Below are 22,942 nucleotides of genomic sequence, written 5' to 3'. Positions count from 1 at the left end.
CGATCGGTTTACCAATTTTCCAAAAATCAGAAAAATCAAGATGTTTAATGAAAATTATAAAAACTTTGGTTTATAAACACTTGACCCAGGGATAAAGATGCTGAAAATGGTAAGCGAATAATTCGTTTTTAGAGTCCCATAAACCTTCGATCTCATCAAAGAAGCTTTTTATTTTTGGGTTGCGAATGGATTTCCTACCGATCCACGACTTCCGTAACTACTATAAGAGCTGACGGACATCGATAAGTAGGCGTCCTCCTGGTGATTGTCCAAGTTAAACAGTTTCCGTCAAAATTAGCCATTAATGGTACGAGCACATGGCCAAGGGCTCCCTAAAAGCATTGATCGTTCAAAGGCAGCAAGTATTTTTCAAGTTTCTTATGCCACCAATCAGCTAAAACCAGGTCTAAATTAAGCAGGTTATATCGACCAAGATTATCGAAGCTTTTCTTGACATCCGGACGAATTAAAATTGGTGTGAAACGTTGCGGAAAGTGGCCCTGAGCTTTAGGGAAATCCCAGCGCACAGGAAAAACATCGAAGAAACGAATAGTCACAAAAATGTCGTGCCGTAACTTAAGGGGGGCGTCCTCCTTCAGAAAGTCAAAAAAATCGATTGTTTTCGGGAATGTTTTTGGATAGACGGAAATAACTGAGCATAGCGAAATTTTCGGTATAGTTTCAAGGATATTTCAAAAGTACAAAAACATTGTTTCAATGTGAGAAATACTAATTTGTACATGGTTTATGCGCAGAGTCTGATTGTCGAAATTTCTCAGCTGTGTTTAATGTGGAGATCGTAATTATTGTCTGCAACGAAAATTCCAAATTTTTTCTCCACTTTTGTATATTTTCCTTCCATACGAACCTACAAAGACCCGGAAAAATTGCGAAATGCTATATTTACAGCACGTTGAAGTGACATTCTTCTTCTTTAGAAGCGTTTTTTTTTTTCAAAATCCCTAAAAATATAGAATTTCGCAATTAATCGTTGTTTTCGGATCAACCATGACGTTTGACAATCTGAAGATAGCGAGTGTGCGATACGCACTAGCCGGGGCTACATGAGAAACGTATCGAATGTAATTTGAACGAATCACTGGACAATCATCGACAAGGATGTATCTATTGAGATACTTATTGATACGATTCCACGAATCCTGAGTCTAGAAAATAAGTCGATCTACGATAGGAAGGGACGTTGTAAGACTGATCTTTGAACACGAACACGTGGAATATCACGTAGAGATGTAATTACATTTCTACGTGATATTATTTAACGATAATTCCACATTTTCCCTCTAACGTCAATTAATCTCAATTTATCTCAGACAAAAAGAATTTGTGAGTTTATCATTAATTAAACTCTAAGAGAAACAATCTATCCATTAAATTACTTCGACTGTGCAATTTGGAGGGTCAATGATATATTTGTAGGTCTAGCCTCGTGGCAACCTTTCGATTGAATATGACACTTATTCGTAGGCGTTTTAGCGAGAAGGCAATACGAGTGTAAAAATTTAAATCTAATTTCGTTTGGACCATTGACACTTGATACTCCGAGGCATTGATTTAAACGATCCACTCAATCTCAATTAAATACGACGTGATTTATGCTCCATTTTCGTCTCGATTCTCTTGCTTGCAGCTCGTAATTTTCCACGTTGCTAAAGGACCATTCTACGAGGAATTCTCACAATGCGTAACGCACGGTTTCTACACCGAAGCATGGCAGGAACAACTCTACACTACTTTAAGCCTAGTTTTTATGTTCGTACTGCCACTCTTGATTCTCATCACAACTTATGTCTCTACGGTGATTACCATAGCACGTGAGTACAAGAATTTTTGTCATTCATTATTCTCATCAAGTCCAACCATTGAATTATTAACCATGAATTATTCGTTATGGAGCAACATGTTCATTTTTTATATTGTTATGGGAGAGCCATCGATGCACTCGTTCTGAAACTTTATCGAGCCTCTCGTTACATTTTTCAACGCTAGATTCATCGCTTTTTCTACTCAAACGGCGAATCATGTGTTGACAATGCATTGAGAGACGTGAAAACGTCTCAACCCTTAATGTTAACGATGCACCCTTGTTTCGAGGCTCCCGGAAGCCTTCTTGGAAAGACTTTGAAGTTCTTCGGCAGAGAAATGAGCTGAGTAAACGGAAATATGATAAAGCGATAATTCAATGAATACACTGAAAACTATAAATTTATTGTCAAAATTTATTTTGTTGACTCAACCCTTGATAACTCGTAGTTTTCATGCCACATTTGAGGTGCACAGATCTTTGGTTGTGTCTTGAGAAAATGATTAAAACAAATATTTTGTCGCTATAACTATCTCGATATTTGGATGATTTCTCAGGATATTTGAGCGATTCGTATCAATGTATCGATTGAAATACGAGTGAATAATATCGCTGTTACAGAAAGTGAAAAGGCATTCAAATCGGAGCTGGCGAATAACAACAACAGTCAATTATCCGGTGACGTGAATCGTCGAAGATTGATAAATCGAGCAAAAACCAAGTCGTTGAGGCTGAGCATCGTAATTGTAGCTGCATTCGTAATATGGTGGACCCCCTATTACACGATGATGATAATATTCATGTTTCTCAATCCGGACGAGCACGTAGGTGGTTTAAAATATTAAATTTTCATTATTCAATTGAGGGACGATCGATCGTGCGCGCCCTTGGCGTATCAGATGATGCACGAAAAATATGTGACGTCCGAATAGTACAGTCGGCAGGAGATTACAGTAAATGAAACGTTACGAATAACATATTCGCCTTGGTTCGGTGAACTCTCTCGGCTCGGCGAAGAAACTGGGCTAGAGATAAAATTATTGACGAAACGTCACCGGCATCGGGAAACGCATTTATTCCGCGGTGCATCTCGAGCTACTCGTCGCTGATGGTGCACATTTATTGACGCCGTTGCCTTCAAAGCTCCAGTGTCAATTGAAGTATATTCATGACCTCTCGCCAATCTATATCGAACGAACGAAATCACCCACCGGTATACAAATATTTTCTCCCCTTGCGGTCACTGTTATCATTCTGACTTGTTATTCATCGTTTTTTTTCCCCTTTCAAATAAAGCAATCTCTTTCACCCAAATTTAGATCGAAGCGAAATTCCTCTATTTGTTTACAAGCGCAGCCGTATGGAAAATACAAGGTCGATTCATTCTCGCTTTTTTTATTTTCATCTCGAAAGTGAGGTAATTAATTCAGACGAAAGAATAAATAAGATGATATTGTTCGCAACTGACTTTTGGACATAGGCTGAGGCATCATTTCGTGTTATGATTAAATTTTCCAACCGAATGACGAGAAGCCCGCGCAATCCCGGAATCTTTTTTGGCATTTCGTTCAAGATTCTTCCATCCTGGAGAACGAGGGGAATCTTTTTAACGAATGTTTTCGGCTTGGCTCCTCCCCATTATTTTCCTTTCAAATGATACTACAATTTTCATTCCTGACGTTATATTTTCATATTTATTTTCCATTGCGACGGGCGGAGAATCGTTTTAACGTAATCTTCCGAATGCTCAATGCTTTCGTATCATTTATCCATTCGCATTAGTTCTCAATAACACTCGCAACGCCCTTCGAATTCAGATTTGAAAAGCAAAAGCCTAAATTGCGTAAAAGAAGCATCGCATGTGGATTATTCATCGAGATGGTCGATCCTCTTTACGTATCTAGTTACGACGTCGTCGCGCGGGTAACTCGGCTGGGAAAGCTTTTTCTCGCTAATTCATGCGCACTTCCACACCTTACAACAGGATGGTCGCTCATATTTTTATTTTCTTCCTCCTTTTAACGCTCTATTGATTTTTCATTAAAATAAAGTCACGTGAACGTAATAAAAAAACAGAGAGAGAGAGAGAGAGAGAGGGACTCACACGACAACAGTTTGAACGAAAGTTTGAAGCGTCAATACTCGAGAACATTATCTCAATCCGTTGAGCACAAGCAACCTCAAATCGTGAAAGTTATCGTTGAGGGGCTTCATCAAAATTTCAATTTTCCCGTTGACATTTTCATGGCCCGCTTTTTTCCTCTACTCACAAACACCGAATCGTTATTGCTTTTGCTTTCGAGACTTTTGCAGTCGTTATTGTTCGAAAATTTTAAGGCTTCCCGTTGGGAGCTTGAAACCTCTCTGCAATCAGGGGAAAAGTAAAACTCTGTGCGCGGCTAACCACGAAAATATGAGGCTGCCGTCGAGCATGTGCATCCGGGACTGCATATGAAATTCAACGTCGACGATCCTATTTCTCACTGATAAAAAAATATTTCGCTGACTCGAACTTCTCTAGTCCACGAATAAACTTTTAAATCGAATATCATTGAGAGTATTATCAACGAAAGTATCATTAAAGATTCAATTTTTGAATAATTACATTTTTCCGTATTCATTCAAACATTATTATATTTCATCTTTTGTTAAATAAACAAATAAAAACATTTTTAAATAAATAAAAATAAAAGAAATATTTCACAAAAGTTCAAAATATTTTTTTACCATGAAAATTTAGTTCCCGAGTACTTACGATGGAAATAAAGTTCTCCAGTAATTAGAAAATTGTTTCGACGATATTTGCAACTATTTTCAAATGTGCCAGACGTTCCCAGAGAACATGTAATCAAACTTGGAATCTCGCTACGACAAAAGTCTTTTCGAACGATTACCTCCAATTGTATGAGGAGAAACACGAAATTTCGTTCCTCAAAGCACTTTGCATACACTCACAGAGTTTAGGAGACGAAGAAATACTGTGCCGAATGAAACGCTCATATAGAGAAAAGTTTCATCTTGGGAAATTGTCATTGAACACGCACTCCATTTGCTCTAGAATCATATCGACTTACTCTTCGATAAGAAACAACCCTTTGTTAACTTTACTCCCCGAGACATATGACGTTCGTTGTGCTCGACCTGCTTAGCCATCGACGATTTCTCAATCATCTCACAATTTTTCTTATTTACTTCATATACCCGGCGCCGGTTTCGGATTAGTTTTCTAAAAAGAAGCTATCTTTGAATCAGAGTGAGTATGAAATAAAAATAATCAAACGAGATCGAATGAAAATTAGCGGAATTTTGAGATTAGAAGACTTCAAATGTGACTTTTCCCACTTTATTTAACAAAACGTTTCTCGTTGAATAATACTCGGTTTTTAGAAGATCTGAAAATGCCTGAAATAGTTTTCAAGGTCCATCGATCGTTGGCGCATGTGAAAGAAAAAAGTTTTAAAAACGCGTCGAGCAAACAGACTTGAAAGAGTTCCTAAATGAAATGAGCTTCTTCGAAAATTCCAGAGTTTTTTTATCGGAAAACATGTGTTGATTGAAAGAGATCGAATTTACGCTCAACGAATTTGCGCAAATGAGTTTTTCCCTCGTTCCTTTGAAACGGCGGAAGTAAAATGCATCAAACGCCAGTTGATGAGAGTGGATAGCGCGATCGGCGAATCACACTCGTACATCATGTCCCAGCCACAATTGAGTTTATTTCTCTGATTTTTATTCTCCAAATCCTGTAAAAGACTTGGTAATCGGGAAGCAACCGCGGCCCAACTATGTTCCACTTCCATCGATAGGACAAAGTCCTTCTCTCTATTTTATCTCGTGTTTGTTGCTTGATCACTCTTTGTTTTGCACGCGAACAGCTGAGCGAGGAAATGCAGAGGGGAATATTCTTTTTCGGGATGAGCAACAGCCTGGTAAATCCACTCATCTACGGGGCGTTTCATTTGTGGCCTCGGAAGAGAAAAAATCAAGAAAGTCATTACAGGTAAAAAGTTCTCAAGTCGACCTTTTTTTTCTTGGCACCGTAAAATCCTCGTTTTCCTTGAATTTACAACGTTTTTTTTTTTTTTTTTTTTTTTGTATCGACGCGTCTTTGAATATTCGTGAAACGCGAGCAACGATAAAAGCTCACTTAACTGGAAAAATCTCGCTGGCGTACTCTAAACGTTTTTTTTTACCTTGAAAAAAAAAAAAAAAAAATTCCTTTTTTCTTACTTCGCGAGTTTACTATTTTTGAAGAGAACAAACGACGCTGAAAAATGGGTCAATTAAAAAACTCTGAGACGCTGGAGGAAAGAAGGGTTCTTACAAAATGAGGATAAAATTTCGAGGAACTAAAACTCGGAAACTAAATTTTCAATAACTAAAACGTCAGATGATTTTTGCCAACGTCATAAAAAAAAAAAAAAAAAAAAAAAATTGGCCAACTTTTATATACGAACGTTACGTCGCGTCTCAAGTTTAAAAAAAAATTGAGTAAACTCGAATTAAACTCGAGTTCAAAAAAATATCATAATTAGAGATGAAGAAAAGTTCCTTTTTTGTTCCTCATCTTCCGATGTGTCAAAGGATTAATGATCGTCAATATCGAGGCAACTTTATAATTATTTCCTGCAACGAGCGATCGTCATTAAAAGTCGTTTGCATCTTATTTAAGACTTTTTCTGGGTTCTTAGAATCCGATAAAAATGTAAATTCGCATATAATTACAGAGACGGTTCAACGATGCATCATCGGAGCATAGCAACGAACGCGAGTTTTGTAGGAGGCACTCGGAACAATAGTGTGCGTTATATTCGACCACAGAACAAGTGTTCCACTCCGAATTTACTCGGAGCTTCAAATCCGACTGACGAAACGGTTCTGGTGCAGTTAATAAACGAGCACAAAAGCAACAACGAAAAAAAAAATGGCTCAAGACCAACGAGAATAATATTGCGCTACAATTCTAACGAAAACCGTGATTCCGAGAGCAAACTTATACTCGAACAACACAATTGAGGATTAACCGATGCACATTTGTGCTTGCCAATTATCTTATTACATCGAAATTTCAGTACTTACAGGGACTCACTGAAAAAACTGATATTATGCAGCCTCCTTTGAGCCGATGCGAAGAACATTCCTAGCTACGATAAAATATTATCACAAATCGTTTGTTTTTTTTATCGACACGAAATTTTTTAGACTCTTTTAAAATTTTTTTCACATTTGTTTCCGAAATTTTGAAAAAAAAAAACGCGAATTGAGAATGCTTCCAATCCAAGTCAATGCTCAAGTTCATCAAACATTTGCCAAGCTTGTATTTGACGACGAAAGAAAAAAACAAATTTCTCATAATTTCTTGCCGAATGATTTTGAGCTGCAACAACAACGTGATAATATTTGGCAAATAATTGTTCGAGCAACGGAATCTTTTGCTGTGAAAATGCTAAGGATTTTAACACAATTGCAAATTTCCGGGATCGTCATGCGAGGAAATTCGAAGCTACGAAAGATCCCCAACTCGAGTTGAACCTCGAATCGATCGATGAGAAACTGTTTTAATTATAATTATCCGGACAATGTGTCTTTTGATTCTGCAGTATTAGACGCGAAACGAAGAAAGTTTTGCATGTTGACTCTCAGAGAAATTTCGATCGTCGGAATTTCGACGTATTATTAACGCACCTGTCGATCGCCCTATCCACAAGATTTCACGTCAAAAATCTATTCGCACGATCGCAAATTCTAATTAACTTAACGATTTTTTAAATAACTATTATTTATGCAAAAGCGCTCTCTAAAATAGCGTCTGAGCTTGATGTAATTATACCGATTTTATAATAAAAATTCAAAAAAATTAATACATTAATAATTATTAGTCTTTGTTCTTACGATTAATTATTTCTTTATTTAAGGATATTTGGTACAGGCGATACAATCTTGCCATGCTAAACCATGCTAAAAACATTAAAAATTTCAAAATGATCGAAATTTTATAAAATTTGGTGAACATATTCTTTAGTGCCAAATTTGACAATACAAATTTTTTAAGATTTTTCTTCTGTACAGTGTATCGAATTATCGATCACTAAAGTTCACGAGTAGCATTTCCATATATATAGGCATACATTCCGGGCATAAGAAATCTGCTTTAATGCGTAATTACTCGATAACTAAGCAGAAGAAAATTTTGATAAAAATTGTCTTATCGCACTTGATGTTGAAGAACATTATCATCAAATTTGATCAATTTCTGATTATTTAGACTTTTGTACCATACATCCTCAATTCTAAGCTTCAATCGCGGCTAAAGAAGAACGAAAATAAATTGTAAATCATAAAGTTGTGTATTCGCAATGTTTTTCTTTGTAAAGGAAACAAAAAATCCATTCCCATACGTGTATAAATAAATGTGATGATACGTATACAATACTATACATTCATGTATCAAAGCAATACGGAGAAAAAATTCCAGGTAAAACTACTGTGGTGTCATAGGAGTAGAGTTCTATATCGTAATATTTATTAATTGTTACGAACATAAGTAGTCATTTTTGTGAAGCGAGAACTTGACGAAAATTCATGTGTGGTAGCAAAACAAGCGCGACTGAAATTCTGCTATGTGCCATAGTAAATTTCTAAACACACTTTAGCGGATGATCGATGCTTGTGCTCGAGCTCCTTAAATTTGACTATGTTCAGCTGTAAATTTTGATTGTGAAAACAGTAGTAACTATAGCAAAACGGCATTAATAATTCTACTTTACAGTTTATCATCAAATTTGTCAATGCTTCCTCGGTGAACTACGCAGGGAAAAATAGCTTAAACCTCTGTCAGAGCAAAATACGCAATTTAAAAGTTTTTATTCAAAATTGTCTTGGAAATCGCAATGTTTTTCGTAAAAACCTCCCAATAGGGCGATATAGAACCTTAACACTGTGGCGACATAGTAATTCTTACTATTTTTTCTGTCCGTGAATTGATGAAAAACCAATGTTATCCGTCGCGATGCGAATTTCGAATGAAATTCAAAAGAAAAACAAATCTTGAAGAACCGTCAAAAAGAACTGGCGAAGGAAACAAAAACGTTGTTGTCATCGAGATCGTAATTTTGAGCTCCTTCTTGCAGTGACCTTTACATAACCTCCCCAAATGTGGCTAAGTAAAGGCTAGCGGACTAGCGGACACCTCGCGAGAATGAGTGTCGTCAGCTCGAAATGAGAAACATACGCTGGAGCGCACGATTCGAGTGTATTCGGTTTGCGTGTACAACTTTATAGATTAACGAAACAAAATGAATGCAAAGTAAACGAGGCTCGATTGATCGAAAGATGTTTTAACGAATAAGAATATATATATAAATTGATAGGAATGCAAGTTTTGTAAAAACAAGATGAAAGATGATTAGAATATTTTCAATTTTCAATTCATCGAGAAATATGATGGAAATTTTATTTTTGTAAGACCAAAATCATTAGCGTCCGCAGAATATTAATCGTTGTACTGTTTTCCTTATCCAAATACTGTACTGTACGAGAACCGTGAGGAATTTTTGTTAAGACGTTGTACATATCAGTTTATTTACACTCTGTCAATGTCGAATGGCTAATTACAACTGCTATAATATTTAAATCGTGACGAATTCGTTATTATACGGATTGAGCTGTCAGCTTAGCGCGATGCGAAAGATTTTTCGTGGCTATCCACATTTTGCAATATTGTAAAACGCGATGATGAAGCGAATTCGTATTTCTTTTTTCTCTCCTTTAGTTTTTCTACGATCGCGTCGATAGATATTTCATTATTCAGAATATTCATCTCTCGTTTATAAGTCGTACATGTACACTGCATCGTTGTTATGTAAATGTGAAAATCTACCTCCTGTACAGCCACGTAAAATATACAACACGAGAAAAAAAAAATAATGTATCTTGCCAAATAGGTTAGAATTGACTGCACGTTATTTTTCGAGAGTTCGATTACGCCTTTGAGCTTTAACTCCAAAACTATTTTTCGACAATGACACGTCAAAAACGTGGATATTCGTACCACGATCTACGGTATGAAAGTGTTGCGAAGATTCAACAAGTTTTTTCTAATTTAAACATAATATTATCACTTATAAAGCTACCGTGAAATTGAGAATAAATTGAATTTACCGCGATACCGAGAGTCTCGATGTAAAAGTGGAAAAACCTCTCATAACTCGAGCAGCACGGTCACACCAGAAGCATGATGAAGAAAACAAAAATAAAAAGTGGTGATTAAAATACCGCTTGATTTTGACTGGAGTGCACTATCCGAAATAAAGTATCTACGAAAAAATGTATCATATAATATTTGACAACGCGACGAAGCCAGTCTATATATTTTCCACAAAGGCCGTGTGTGTCGCAAGTGTGTAATATAATCGCGAGTGCGAGACAAATAGCTGCAAATTTTGGAAGTGAATTTTTTCCACACCGTTCGCTCGATCGAAATAATAAAAATGTCAGTTCATTTTTGCCATCGTCCTGCGTGGGCTGACAGAGCCTTTTTTAATCGGTCAAACTGTGTCAACGAATTTAGATTTCGAAAATTACAAGTGAGGTTAGGGGACTGCGATCCACTCGAGATTCTCACCCCAGCAAAAACAACAGAAATGATTCAAACCGTTCCGTTAGATTTTCGGCATATTTTTTTGTTTTCTTCCTTTTTAAAACTCTTCCTTTATTTTTGACTTCTCATGAATATATAGCATATCGTATACAGCCCTGTCCGAATCTTATTACAATCATCCCTCACGGACCGAGCGATGAAGTGTATACTATGAAAAATACATGAGACGAGACCCGACAGTTGATCTCTCGGAATTGCTCTCCCTTTTCTTTCTCCTCGTGTAAATCACTGGAATAATCGTGAATGTGTGCTTGCGCTACTGCGACGGTTTTAAGCTTAAGTAAAAACGTAAACAAAAACAAAGAATGAACTGACGCTGAATCTTCACTTGAAAACGGAAAGAAAATGATCTTTTTCCTTTAAGTTTATAGCAGGAGTAGAACAATTTATTCTCATTGATAATTGTAATCTGAGATTTGTTAACGCACTTCATATGTATTTGAATAAATATAAGCCCGAAACCTTTTATATGATCGATGATTTTCTCCAAGAAATTAAACTATGATGTCTAATTATCCGACCTCGATTATTTCAACTTCACGAAGTAAAGAAAATTAATAAAAAATAAAACAAAATTCTATGTGTAAAGAGTGTAGAAAAATATTTGCATAAAATTAATGTTAATAAATATGGACTGCTTTATATACTTACTGCGTACGAGAGACTTGTATGTATTTAATTCCCTAAAACTACTTTTCTGACTCATTTACATATTCTAAAAATTTACATTCGAAAATAAATCATTTTAAAAATGTCACGTGATAGTCCTGTATTATGTAGCTATACCTCACGTTCGTTGGTAAGATAGGTTTTCCAGGTTAACAACTTTTATCAAAAATAAAACATTAATTTTAATTGACACGCCATATTTATGACGTGACAATATCTATTACAATTATGCAGCACTGTACAGTACGCGATGGTACATTATACTTAATGAAAAATTTGTGCTACGATCAGTTGATTATTTTTGTAATTTTTGATGATAATTATAACCTGGAAAATCTTCCTTATTATACTAACGAAAGTGAGGTAGTGATGTAATCTGATAGAAATTTTACGTGTATAAAAAATGTTTTCTGGTAAATACGTCACGCGGCAAAAATTTTTTTAATTATTTATTTTCCTGGTACAATCGTTCCGATTTATACATTTACCAATAAAAATGTTCTGGTAGAATGTGCTTTTGGCAGAATTGTTGTCGTGGTATATCTGTGGTATGTACTTTCAAAATTAGCTTTATTACCGACTGTAGAAAAAAAAACATTAGTATTATCGGCAAAGGTTGCGCAGCCGATATATACAGCAACGTTGATGGATCCTAGTATTATATAGGGATGGTGCAGATTCGATAGAGGGCAGGTCGGAAAGTACTCGTGGCGCCTCTAATGTCATAAATTATAAGCTTTTGGGGGTAGCACTTTCAATACTTTGATGGAAATATAATCATAATAATGTAATATATATATATATAATAATACAATATTGATAAGGGTATGGCGCATATTACCCACCGTGCATATTCCCCATTGAAATTTTGCATTGGCATCACTGGGCTTGAACACGAAGATTCATAGAGAGGCATGATACTAATAGAAAATATTTTTCTGTTTTATCATTCGTTATAAGTATTAATGAATATGTACATTTACATCTTTACCAGAAAGATTTTTACGAAAATTTGCACAACTACCACCATATATCAACTCTGCAAACATTCTATTCGTAAATCTATAAATCGCGACGACTGTATCATGAAAATAAATAATATGAAAATATTATATCTAACGGTTCATTATTTGAAAAAAATACTTCCATGAAATATCCAAACGTCATCGTGACGTTCACGTTTGTAACATGAAAATCATTTTTCATATTTCGCGCACTCGTATTAAAAAAAAAAAAAAATCGTTGGTGTAGTTACTCACGGTTACAGGAACGGACCTCGATCTTCTTCCTACCTTTTTCTTCCGCGATCCTTGCGATCTCCGTTTTCCTCGACGATCCTCTCCCTCTCCGTCTTCCTCCACGATCCTTTTGCTTTCCCTCTGCCTCTACGATTCTCTTATCCTGCTCCATGGTTCTTATCATAAAGAACTTTCCACATATTTTCAACACACTTTTCTTCCAATGTTTTTTCGTCCTTCCATGTTTGGAATTTATCATTTCACCTTTAACTTTTGTTATTACTTCACCGTATCGCAGAAAATCGTAATCGCGCACGATTCATTATCACAAAGTTATATTTCCGCTGGTCTTTTTTTCGAGAACGAACTTGGGTTTTTATTCACCAAAAATTTAACTTTATACCGACGCGAGAGAAAAAATTCGTTATTTAATGTACGACCGATTGAATACGGAAATAACATAAACGAATAAAATATCACCATTTTCAGGCTCTTTGCCTACTTTTCCCTAGGTTTTTTTCCCCAGAAAACCGTTTTTGCGCAAATGGATAAGCCAATATGTCGAGTAACAGAAACAATTGTAGTGACAAAACCTGTACCACCGTTTCATAGAGAATCGAGTGTGCCCGCGTGCGTGCACGCGTGGTCGGTTGCTCGCGTCCTATTGTTAGCATTTGACTATAGTAAAAACTATTCGTAATGCTGTACATAGCTGCGGTTATACGCGTTGCGTGCGTTGCTTAGCGTGCAGCGTTTGCAACTCCGACTTATCTGCATGGAATCTTGCCTGCGCGACTTCAAAGTGATACAGAAACTGTATCGAGCTCGGAACTGTGTCAAACTATCCGCTATGGAGTAGATTTACTGACTGTCCGTTTTCGCTTGCCGACAACCCCATGGCTTTAGGACCGTGCGTTAGGTGCTTTGCTTTGCGTTGCGTTGCTCGGGGTATGCTTGCATCTTAGCTCGCTTGCGGACACGCGCGCGTGCGAGCATACACAAGACTCTCGAAGCTATATTACAGGCGTCACAAAACTCTTTCTGTTACTGGCCCTTGCCTCGATACTATTTTTCACGAATTACCAAAATTTTATAAATACTCATTCATGTGCAAATTTTGTAATAATAATAACATCGAGTGCGAGGACTTCCCTATCGGCTTATCTATATAGTTGCGTCAAAAAAGGAATCTCAGAAATTAAAGAAAAAAATTTATATTGACAAGGAGCGAATCATTATTTTTTATTAAATTTCAACTTTAATATTCGTTACGTTGTGTTTTCGTGTCTTTTATCGATTCGCACGATCTTAAGTTCTTTTATTTTGTAATTTAGATGACCGATCAGTTGCTTCAGCGAGATTGAATTTACTGTTAAAATTATGAAATAACTGTTAAAGCTACAATAATTGATAAAATTATGAACGCTACCAATTTTTATTGGTTTCTATTTTATTTGTTTATCGATTGATTGAAAAAAATTAAATCGTAAAAAAAGATTATTTTAGTCATTCAGGATAAAGTAGAATTCCACGTGTCGTATTTCATGCCCCGTTTTCTCAATGCACTGGAATGTACAATGCGTAGCGATAACGGCGATAATGGCACGCTCACGTTTCGCGCCAGTCCTCACCCTACGCCCGCCGGGCGGTGAGTGAAGCGAACTAGCGAACGTGTTGTGCCTCTCTCCTGTCTCGAGCTCCGCCCGTCTCCCCTCTCTCCCGCTGGCTGACCGAACGCCTCTATCCCCACTCTGCTCTGCTACTACGCTATAGCGAATAGTCCAAACACGACCAAGCGTAAACGGGTGAAAACGTAAACACGTGAAGAACGAAAACAAACTGAACGAATTATCCAAAATCCATTCGTACATATTCACCGATTAATTGCCATAATTATCAATACACAAAATTGTATGTACCGAACCGTTGAATAAATTATGATCATCCATTAAATTATACACTATTTGTGGCGCTCTAATATTTATATATTAAGGTATTTTTATCAAATTTTAATTAATATTTTTTTATTTGCGACATGGCGATTAGGAATTTGCGCCATGCAAATTCCCCATAGTTCATCTTTTGTTGTTCACAGAGAGATTAATAACAACTTTTATCGTTTTGAATCTCGGCGTACACATTTGTTGAACAAAGAGACGCGTTATCAGACAAAAATTCCGACAGATATACATATAATGTTATATTATATATAGGATGTACATATATATATGTTCAAAAATGTTTCTTGGTAAACAAAAGTGAATGTTAAATAAATATATTCGATTCATCAAGTCACATGTGTATATACAAACTGTTAGTGCATGACTGATGTACATATATATGAATATTTATTATTCCCGTAATAAAAATCCAACGTGATTTTCTTTAATCGTACTAATTCATATTCGCTCATGGAGCACTTCAATATTTGAATTAGCAAGTGATCAGCACTGCTGACTCCAAAAAATACAACCCGACGCTCTATCTGTACTAAATTCACTTTCAACGAATGATAAAACAGAAACATATTTTCTATCAGTATCATGCCTCTCTATGAATCTTCATGTTCAAGCCCAGTGATGCCAATGCAAAACTTCAATGGGGGATATGCACGGTGGGTAATGTGGTAATATGCGCCATACCCAATGATAAAAGACCCCCAAAAGCTTTCACTTTTCATCACTAGTGGCGCGGAAGTCTACTTGCACCATCCCTATATGCATGTTTATGATTTATATTACTATATACCATTACCCCGTTACTGCTGTATGGTAGGCTTCGATGACTTCGATCAACACGTGCTCGTCACCGAGAAATGTCGGAAATTTTATAAATAAACAATGGGGTCATATATACTTAAATTCACGATCAAAGTGATTGAATAAAATTTTCCTGAGCATTATACATCGTGGGACCGGGATAAAAGTGATTAGTTTCTTAAACAATATAAATTGATGAGGTGTGACGATCAGTATTTTCAAAAAATCTAAAATTTTCAATATCGCACAATGAGATCGGACGAATTTAATCTCAGCGTATTGGAGAACGCGATGGAATTTGCAAGTCCTTTAAAAACTGGCAGTGATTACGAGGCCATATTAGACCTGATTCAACACGAATTCGAAATGACAGCAGAAAACGAGACAAATGCTCATAAAGTAACAAACTCTCTTCATGTGAAAAATGATAAATACAACGATGAAAATTTGTTAAAATCCCCTGACAATATAAAATCTTTGAAAATGAAAAATCGAATAAGTTTGTTGAAACACTGTCGAAGCCATGAAAAGAATAAAAGCCAAACGAGAGATCAATTTCTTTCTCGAAATGGTCGATCTTTGGGTTCTGCTAAGCCACGAAGGAGTTTTCATCCGAGTTCAAAAAAAAATTGTGATTCTACTTCATGGTTTTTTGAAACACTCGAATCTTCAAAGAACGTCATCGCTCCTTTGACTGGTGATGAAGTTTTGGGCCATAGGGTGCTTCAGGAGAATCTCACCATTAATCATTTTCAAGGCAATCAAAACATTCTTGAAACGCCTTTTGCAGATACTAATGTTATAGATCAGAGGTCGAGTTCAATTAAGACAAAAACAAATGAAAAATCTTTTGAAACAGCACCTGAAATTTTAGAATCAATAGATTCGAATCAGGTAATTAGAAACTCAATCTTTATATCATAAAGACTCCAGTCTTTATGATTTTATTTTATTGCAAAGTAGGATAATTTTTCTGTTGACTTCCAGGTTGAACTTGATGCTTCCAAATCTCACAATCCCTACTCACCTCAGAAATCTCAGGATGAGGATTTTGTAGAGAGTTCACAGAACTCTACAAATTCACGATTGAGGCAAAAATTGGATGAGCTGCGAAGTTTGTCCGCTAAAAAATCAATAGTGATTGGAACTGAGTTGAATGAAAATCAGGAGAGTGACTTTGCAACGATCAAGAATAACGACCAAAGTCATTCCCCAAGTGTCTTACCAGAGATAACATCTGAGATAAGCAGCGAGAAAAAGAGTGCAGCTTCATCACAACCGGCAAAAAGAAAAATTTCGCCATTGGAATGGTATGGAATTGTCTCAGAAAAGCAACAGAAGTTGGACTCGTCAGAAGAGCAAGGAACAGACCTATTGAAAGAGCAGGAAAACAATTCATCAAGTGAGCAAGAAAACAACTTGATGGAAAGACTGGAAAACGAGCTTTCAAAGCTCGTTTTTCCGGAACAAACCATTTTACCAAAAGATCAGAACGCTGTTTCACCCAGAAAGCAGAAAATAAATGCGTCGAGACAGCAGAAAATTGATTCACATTCAAAATCACTTATAAAACCATTGCATACAAAGCAAAGTGAATTGGTCTCTTCCAGTCCTCTGAAGGGTTTGTCCCAGGAGTTGAATTGTTGCATCACTCACTGCGATTATGAACAAATGTCTGAAAATTTGAAAGCAGAAATGTGCGACGTGACGAATTTCACCTTCGAAACAATTGAATTATTGAACAATTACGAAGAATCGAACGAATTGACGAATAACAAAATTTTATCGAGAATTTTTTCATCTTCGTCTTTGGAAATCAAAGACGAACCTGTGGACCATCCAGATCCGAGTGGTTTTCACGAACAGACTATGGAGGATCCGCTGCATTTTGAAGTAAAGAAAACATTAAACGTTGGCAAAAACTCGATGCGGAAAAGTCCACGAGTTTCCAACAAATTCTTGATGAAGCAAGTTGCAAAGATCGGAAACATTGCCCCATCGAGCTCAGAGACGAAAAAAAATGTGAATAATTCGAACAAAAAAGCAACTAAAAAATTCAGCGGAATTGAGAAATATCTAATTCGTTCTCGACAATCTCCCCGCAAATCTTTATCGGACCAGAATGAACCGAGCTCTTCAAAACAAATGCCAAAAAGTAAGAAAAAGTCCAACGGCATTAAAAACGAGGAAAAAGATAATAAAAGCCGTCGAAGCAATGGGAAATCAAAAATGCAATCGCCATCATTGTCGAAATTGCTAAAACTGGAAAGCAACGTAGATTTCACTGTCGAAGCTTCCAAAATCTCGAAGAAAATCAAAGAAGCTGAAAAAACTGCGAATCTCCCGGAAGAAACTTCCGAAGTGAGAATTTCTTGATAAAAATTGAAGCTCAAGATTCTGTACAACTTTTTATGTTTTTTTCGACCGTTTAATACTCCAGTCGAATGTTTCTGGTGTTTGAAAAGTGAAAAATAATTGAAAAACAACCGCTTTGTTCAACTCCGCAATCGATATTCCGATTATGATCGAGAAATTTGAAAAAATCATTCTGTCGTTTGAGTTTTTGTCATTATTCATTGATTTTCTTACCCGCCGATTAAAAAATGACATAAACTATTGAAACGATAAAGAAAAATTGGATTCCTCCGAAAGTTTAGTGGACTGCAAAACTAATATTTTCAATAAACTTCTGTCGCATGTTTCTTGTCTTAATTTTTCGGGTTTCAGACCACAGAAACGTTCACTCGAAGTATCATTATGGTTGCAAAATATTTCTTGAGAAATATTTGAAAATCAATGTTGAAAAAAGTTTCTTGATCATAGTCATATTGAGTTTCTCATAAAAGAAGTCCTCCCTGAATTTGAAAATGTGCAAATGTTATAAGCTGAAGTCATTTAAACATAATCTTTCGTTTCAGATATTGAAAAATCTCGTAATCAAACTGAGGCACGATGTTTTACCTCAGCACAATATAGGGAAAAAAGCAACATCGAAACATCTCACGTTGGAAGAAAGGAAACAGTTCCTGCAATTCGCTCCTCTCAACAAAGATAATTACACTTCCCTAGAAGACCAAAAAATCAAGGCAAACTGGAAAGCTTTCTGTGAGGTAAAATATTTTTTAACTTCATGCGGCCATTCTGATATTCAAGTAACAAAATTAAGGAAAAGAATATTCGTTTATAATTTTTAGAACAAAGTATGATTACCGAATAACCGTTTTCTTCTTTTCTATATTTGAGAATCACGATTGGGATCCTGCAAATTACGAACCATTTCTGAGCTTTAAGCATGCCGATGAACTTGTAATGTGTTTGGAAGAAAGACGAAAATTTGCGCAATATTTAGCTGATGGTTTACCGAATCGACCATTGTACAGCGTTTACAACAGATTTAGGCGGCTTTTTCTAAAACCTTGTCACGACGGATTCAGGTGGAATTTAATTTTTTGAATTGTGTCAATAATGTTAGTAGTAATCAATGCGATAAGAGGTTTGTTTTGATCTGTTTTTTTTTTTTTTTTTAGATACACGTCGGATGAAGATACCAAAATTCTGGCTTACATGTTGCATAGTTCATCCGAAAATTCAGACAAAAAATGTTTCAACCTCTCTAAAGTACTGGGGAGAAAAAGACAGTCCATTTACTCGCGGTATAAAAAATTGGAGGAGAAATGTTTTTCACCGAAAAATAAAGATGGTAACATGGCAGTTTTCAAACATTGCAAACGCATGCTAAATACATTTAATTCTTTTTTGAAATTCTCTGGCTCCCACAGAAATTTGGCTGAAAATTCTCATCTGCAACGATTTCTTTCGAGTTTTCAGCAAAATTTGAAATTAAGAAAAAGCGTCGATCTCATTTCATATCACGGATGAGAAAACAAACTTGTTGCATTATCCGTCTGAGAATATGTTAAAAATACTCTTCGAAATTGTCATGATGAAAAATCAAGCAAACAGAAATTTCCAAACGATTCTCCAATTTTTCCAAGTCTCAAAAACATGGTCCAATGAGAAAAAAATTCATTAAGAACGAGTACTTCATCACTTTTTCGTTTCAGTGTTGACCAAAGTCGAGTGGGATTTATGTCTGGTTGAAGAATATGTGAGGACCCTTCTCGATGTTACCCTGAGCGAAGATTTGATGGAACTCAAAGACGCCTTTATACCAAAAGTCGTGTGGATAAAAATGGAACAGAAAATAAAAATCCAGTGGCAATTACTTTCGCGTTTCTGGGAACAACAATTGCATCTACAATTGTTTTCTGCGCAGCCTATTTATTTGAATGAAATTAAAATAAAACTGATAGAGCAGTAAGTATTTTTTTTTTTAACCTGAGGAAAGAATTTCTTTAAACACTTTTTCAGAAAAGTGGCTCTTCTAAATATCTATCTTTTTCAGTATCTATTCGTCGAAAATTGCACATTCCATGGACATAAAGTGGCAACATGTACTAACATATTTTGATGGATTGACGACGTATTTTTTACGGAGAACTTTTAATCATTTAACAGCCCAAACCTCCAAGACATTACAAACTCGTAATTTTAAAAGTGAGTATAAAGTGTCGTTTCAAAATCATTACCGTATGTATGCGAATTCGATCGATTCGGAAAATGGTTGAGCACAATGTTCACTTCATTTAATTTTTATCTTTGATTAAATCCTCACATAATTTAAAAAATCTCTTATTCTCCATTTCAAACAATTAAATCACCCTTTAGAAGATCAGATTCTGGAATTTCATTGTTTGAATATTGAGCGTTACAAAAATGAATAATAATGTCATCCATTGAACAAAATCATTGCTTATCAGAAGATTTTACATTTTTATCTCGAAAAATCGAACCTTGACCTTTCCGTGCCTGATTTTCCTTATACGTAGTTTTTTTTTACTCTAAAATCGCACTCTATACGTAGCACGAGAACAAAAACAATTGTGCAGGAAAGTCTTTGGAATGGTATTGTAGTATTTTTTTTTAACAAGAATAACGTTTGATTGACAGGAATTATGGTTTGGCTGCAAACGGTAAAAGTCAAGCAGTTGGCAAGCTTACAGAGAGACAAATGTCTACCACGAATTAAGTACAATAACAAAAAGGCTGAGTTCTTGGTGGAAGACATGGAGACGATTAAATCGTATTCGGGAAATGTGAACGACGATGACATTGTTCTGTAAATAAGGACATCTGACTTTTATGTTATTCAGAGAATATCGAGTGTAATCAAAATCCTTGATATTAAAACACCACTTCGAATACGTAAAAGTAAATTTATTTAAAAAATTATCGACAATTTATATGCCAACGCGAGAAGAATTTTACATCTTTATCCAATGAAATACTCCTTAATTAATGAAAATGCTCCCTTACAAAATCCAGAAAAGCTTTGTATTAAACTTTATTTTTTCTCGCTTCTTTTTCAATCGCACGTTCTTTGGCTTTTTGAAAGAGTGGCACGAGCTTACCCTCTTTCGCTAAAACTTTGAGCAATTCCATTATCAATGGTAGATAATTGTGTTTTCTACGAATGTTTTCGATTTTATAACGTTTCGACTTGTTGATTTCTTCTTCGATCAAAGATTCCAGTCGTGCTACTTCCAACGGCTCACAAACGTTCGCTTTTTGTCGCTCGTAAAGCATTTTACGATCGGAAACTATGGCCATCAAATTGAAATGGATTTCTCCCTCGTTGTATCTGAAACAATCAAATAAAATATATCTGAAAACACGGCAGCGTCTTGAAGCTAAGGATTAGAAAGATAATTTTACGATCGCCAGGGCAGACCTGCAGTGTATCTCTATACTCGAAATTGAGTGATTTTATTATTTTGCGACTGATTCATTTTACGATTTACAAAAAAACTCATTCAATTCTGTAACCCATGAAAGATTATATTCAAAATTTGTAGAAGGTTTATCTCACATTCACAACAGAATCGAGATATACTAGAATAATTGAATTTTCCTTCATTCGACGCTTACTTGTTTATTCTTTTTTGAATGATTGGCTTCGCAGCTTGTACCCATTGATCACCGGGTGGACACGGGCCTAGATCCATTGGACCCTCTTTAAGGCCGTCGAGCTCATAAAGCCGACCATCGATTGGAAGATAACTAACGAAATGAAAAACATCCTCGTCTTTGGACGACTTTGAACAATCCCATTCAAAAAGAGTTTGCCTGTGAATGATTGTAGTTGTATGCAGATACGGAATCACTTCTTTGAATGAATTGAACAAAACATTATTCCAAAAATTAAAAAAATTTAATAATAAAAATTCATTTTGAAAAAAAAATTAATTTTTCTCATTGTGAACTAAGATTTTTCAAAAAGCATTAAAAGAAATTTGACAGTTATTTAATGTAAAGGAGTAAAGAATATTGATTTTTTATTGTTGTTCCAACAATAGAATACCTTGAAAAGGAATTGTGAACTTTTCTTATCACATTGGAGTTGCTGAGAGCCAATCCACTGATTCCAGCATCAAAACCTTGGCAGAAGTTCTTGAGGGCCTGGAGATTGGGACCGAGTGATATGTCTGGATGTTTGCAATTTAACAAAACACTGACTATTGCTTGTGTCGCACAGGCGTTGTTTATCACCTAGATAATAAATTTTTACTCAATTTTCCTCAGTTACATTTTTTTTTCAAATCAAACTTCACAGAATCACAGGAATTTTTTCCTTTTTTGTAATAAACTCCTTACCTGCTTGGCAAAAAATATTTTATCTAATCTGTTGTCCTGAACTAGAGTTCCAGCAGGTTCATCATCTTGAACCCACTTGAATAGGAATATTAGACCATGGATCGGCCTGGAAGATACATTAATCATTCGTTCATACGTACGAAAGCAGTTGACTTTTTTTATTATTACGAAATGAGATTAGTTGAAATGGTTATCAAAAATTTTTTAATGATAGTGGATTTTCGAAAGTTCATATTTTGTGTCATTCATAACCTCTTCAACTTATGCAGTTATGTCAGATCATGTGCAAGTAGATGAAATTCTTACTTTAAATTATCAAATTGATCGTCATCTAGGGACCATAATTCTTCGACTTGAGCTCCTGTTGCCCCTGGAAGAACAATGAAATGACGGGTTAAAAAACGGAGAAGCAACAATAACGCTTCAACCCCAAGTTTTTCAAAACTTCGTGATATGTTGATTTTTTCCATCACAAACAATAAAAGAACGCTTCACTTACCAAATTCTCGAATTAATTCTGTAAAAACACCAGGATCACTCTCAATGAGACACCAATTTTCACCAGAGCCAGCCATGATTCAACACGATTAACAAACTTCGTTTGACAAACGAAGTCCCGCACAATTTTATTTCACACACAACTCGACTCAAAAGTTTACTTATTTTTATAGACTCGAATTTTTCTGTGTAGTCGTGTTGATACTGTTGATAGCGGTCGTCAGCTCGATGATAATAATAATGATAAAGTGAAAAATCGCTTTATATCAAAAAATAGGAAGAAAAATGGCTTATTAGCACTGCAGCGGCAGTTTTGTATAGTGAAATGAAATACGCGACAGCAATATAGGTACTGACCGTACCGATTTTTAATCTACGACTATATATGAACATGCAATAATCGATTAAATTGTGATGGCAATTCCATTATAAAGCTTGCTTATGTGAAGTACGAACGAAGAAATATAGGTTGTATTTTCTAAAAAGGATCTTTTAAAAAATAACTTACCAACTGTAAGTAATCATACTGCTGAGCAAAGGTCGAAAGTGCTGCCACTTGCTTTAGTATCCATCGTATCCATTT

At 35.7% G+C, this 22,942-nt stretch overlaps 3 protein-coding genes across 4 annotated transcripts in view; 2 read left to right on the top strand and 1 right to left on the bottom strand.

Annotated features, from left to right (window-relative positions):
• The window catches only part of CrzR (corazonin receptor), a 38,692-nt gene extending 31,009 nt beyond the window's left edge, over positions 1–7,683 (top strand). For both annotated transcript variants that reach the window (XM_043421730.1, XM_043421729.1), the window contains 4 exons: positions 1,649–1,832; positions 2,444–2,646; positions 5,698–5,822; positions 6,550–7,683. In XM_043421730.1, the coding sequence (XP_043277665.1) occupies positions 1,649–1,832; positions 2,444–2,646; positions 5,698–5,822; positions 6,550–6,838 (801 nt within the window). In that variant the 3' untranslated portion in view covers positions 6,839–7,683. The remainder of the gene's footprint in view (positions 1–1,648; positions 1,833–2,443; positions 2,647–5,697; positions 5,823–6,549) is intronic.
• A 7,467-nt stretch (positions 7,684–15,150) lies between these two features.
• Positions 15,151–20,411, top strand: LOC122412182 (uncharacterized). The gene is made up of 8 exons (XM_043421555.1): positions 15,151–16,041; positions 16,135–17,508; positions 18,066–18,257; positions 18,391–18,581; positions 18,675–18,847; positions 19,212–19,464; positions 19,553–19,704; positions 20,158–20,411. Exons 1-8 carry the CDS (start codon positions 15,397–15,399, stop codon positions 20,328–20,330), a joined length of 3,153 nt encoding a protein of 1,050 aa, XP_043277490.1. The 5' UTR covers positions 15,151–15,396; the 3' UTR covers positions 20,331–20,411.
• On the bottom strand, positions 20,410–22,765 carry Uch-L5 (ubiquitin carboxy-terminal hydrolase L5). The gene is made up of 6 exons (XM_043421556.1): positions 22,361–22,765; positions 22,168–22,231; positions 21,862–21,967; positions 21,569–21,756; positions 21,136–21,333; positions 20,410–20,848 (listed from the first exon to the last, which is right to left on the bottom strand). The coding sequence occupies exons 1-6, from the start codon at positions 22,434–22,436 to the stop codon at positions 20,545–20,547; spliced, it is 936 nt and encodes a 311-aa protein (XP_043277491.1). The 5' UTR covers positions 22,437–22,765; the 3' UTR covers positions 20,410–20,544.
• Between the last annotated feature and the right edge of the window lie 177 nt (positions 22,766–22,942).

Source organism: Venturia canescens, chromosome 6 (assembly GCF_019457755.1).
Source record: "Venturia canescens isolate UGA chromosome 6, ASM1945775v1, whole genome shotgun sequence".
In the NCBI taxonomy this organism is placed as follows: Eukaryota; Metazoa; Arthropoda; class Insecta; order Hymenoptera; family Ichneumonidae; genus Venturia; species Venturia canescens.
Note: the sequence above shows the minus strand (reverse complement) of the source record. Positions and strands in the feature narration are given on the sequence as shown.

Excerpts from the sequence above, each read along its gene's own strand:
- LOC122412182 (XM_043421555.1), top strand. The coding sequence starts at position 15,397 with ATGAGATCGGACGAATTTAATCTCAGCGTATTGGAGAACGCGATGGAA. Across the intron at positions 17,509-18,065 it reads TCCCGGAAGAAACTTCCGAA|ATATTGAAAAATCTCGTAAT; the intron begins GTGAGAATTTCT and ends CTTTCGTTTCAG. Across the intron at positions 18,848-19,211 it reads TTCACCGAAAAATAAAGATG|TGTTGACCAAAGTCGAGTGG; the intron begins GTAACATGGCAG and ends TTTTCGTTTCAG.
- Uch-L5 (XM_043421556.1), bottom strand. The coding sequence starts at position 22,436 with ATGGCTGGCTCTGGTGAAAATTGGTGTCTCATTGAGAGTGATCCTGGT. Across the intron at positions 22,232-22,360 it reads AGAATTAATTCGAGAATTTG|GGGCAACAGGAGCTCAAGTC; the intron begins GTAAGTGAAGCG and ends TTGTTCTTCCAG. Across the intron at positions 21,968-22,167 it reads GATCAATTTGATAATTTAAA|GCCGATCCATGGTCTAATAT; the intron begins GTAAGAATTTCA and ends TGTATCTTCCAG.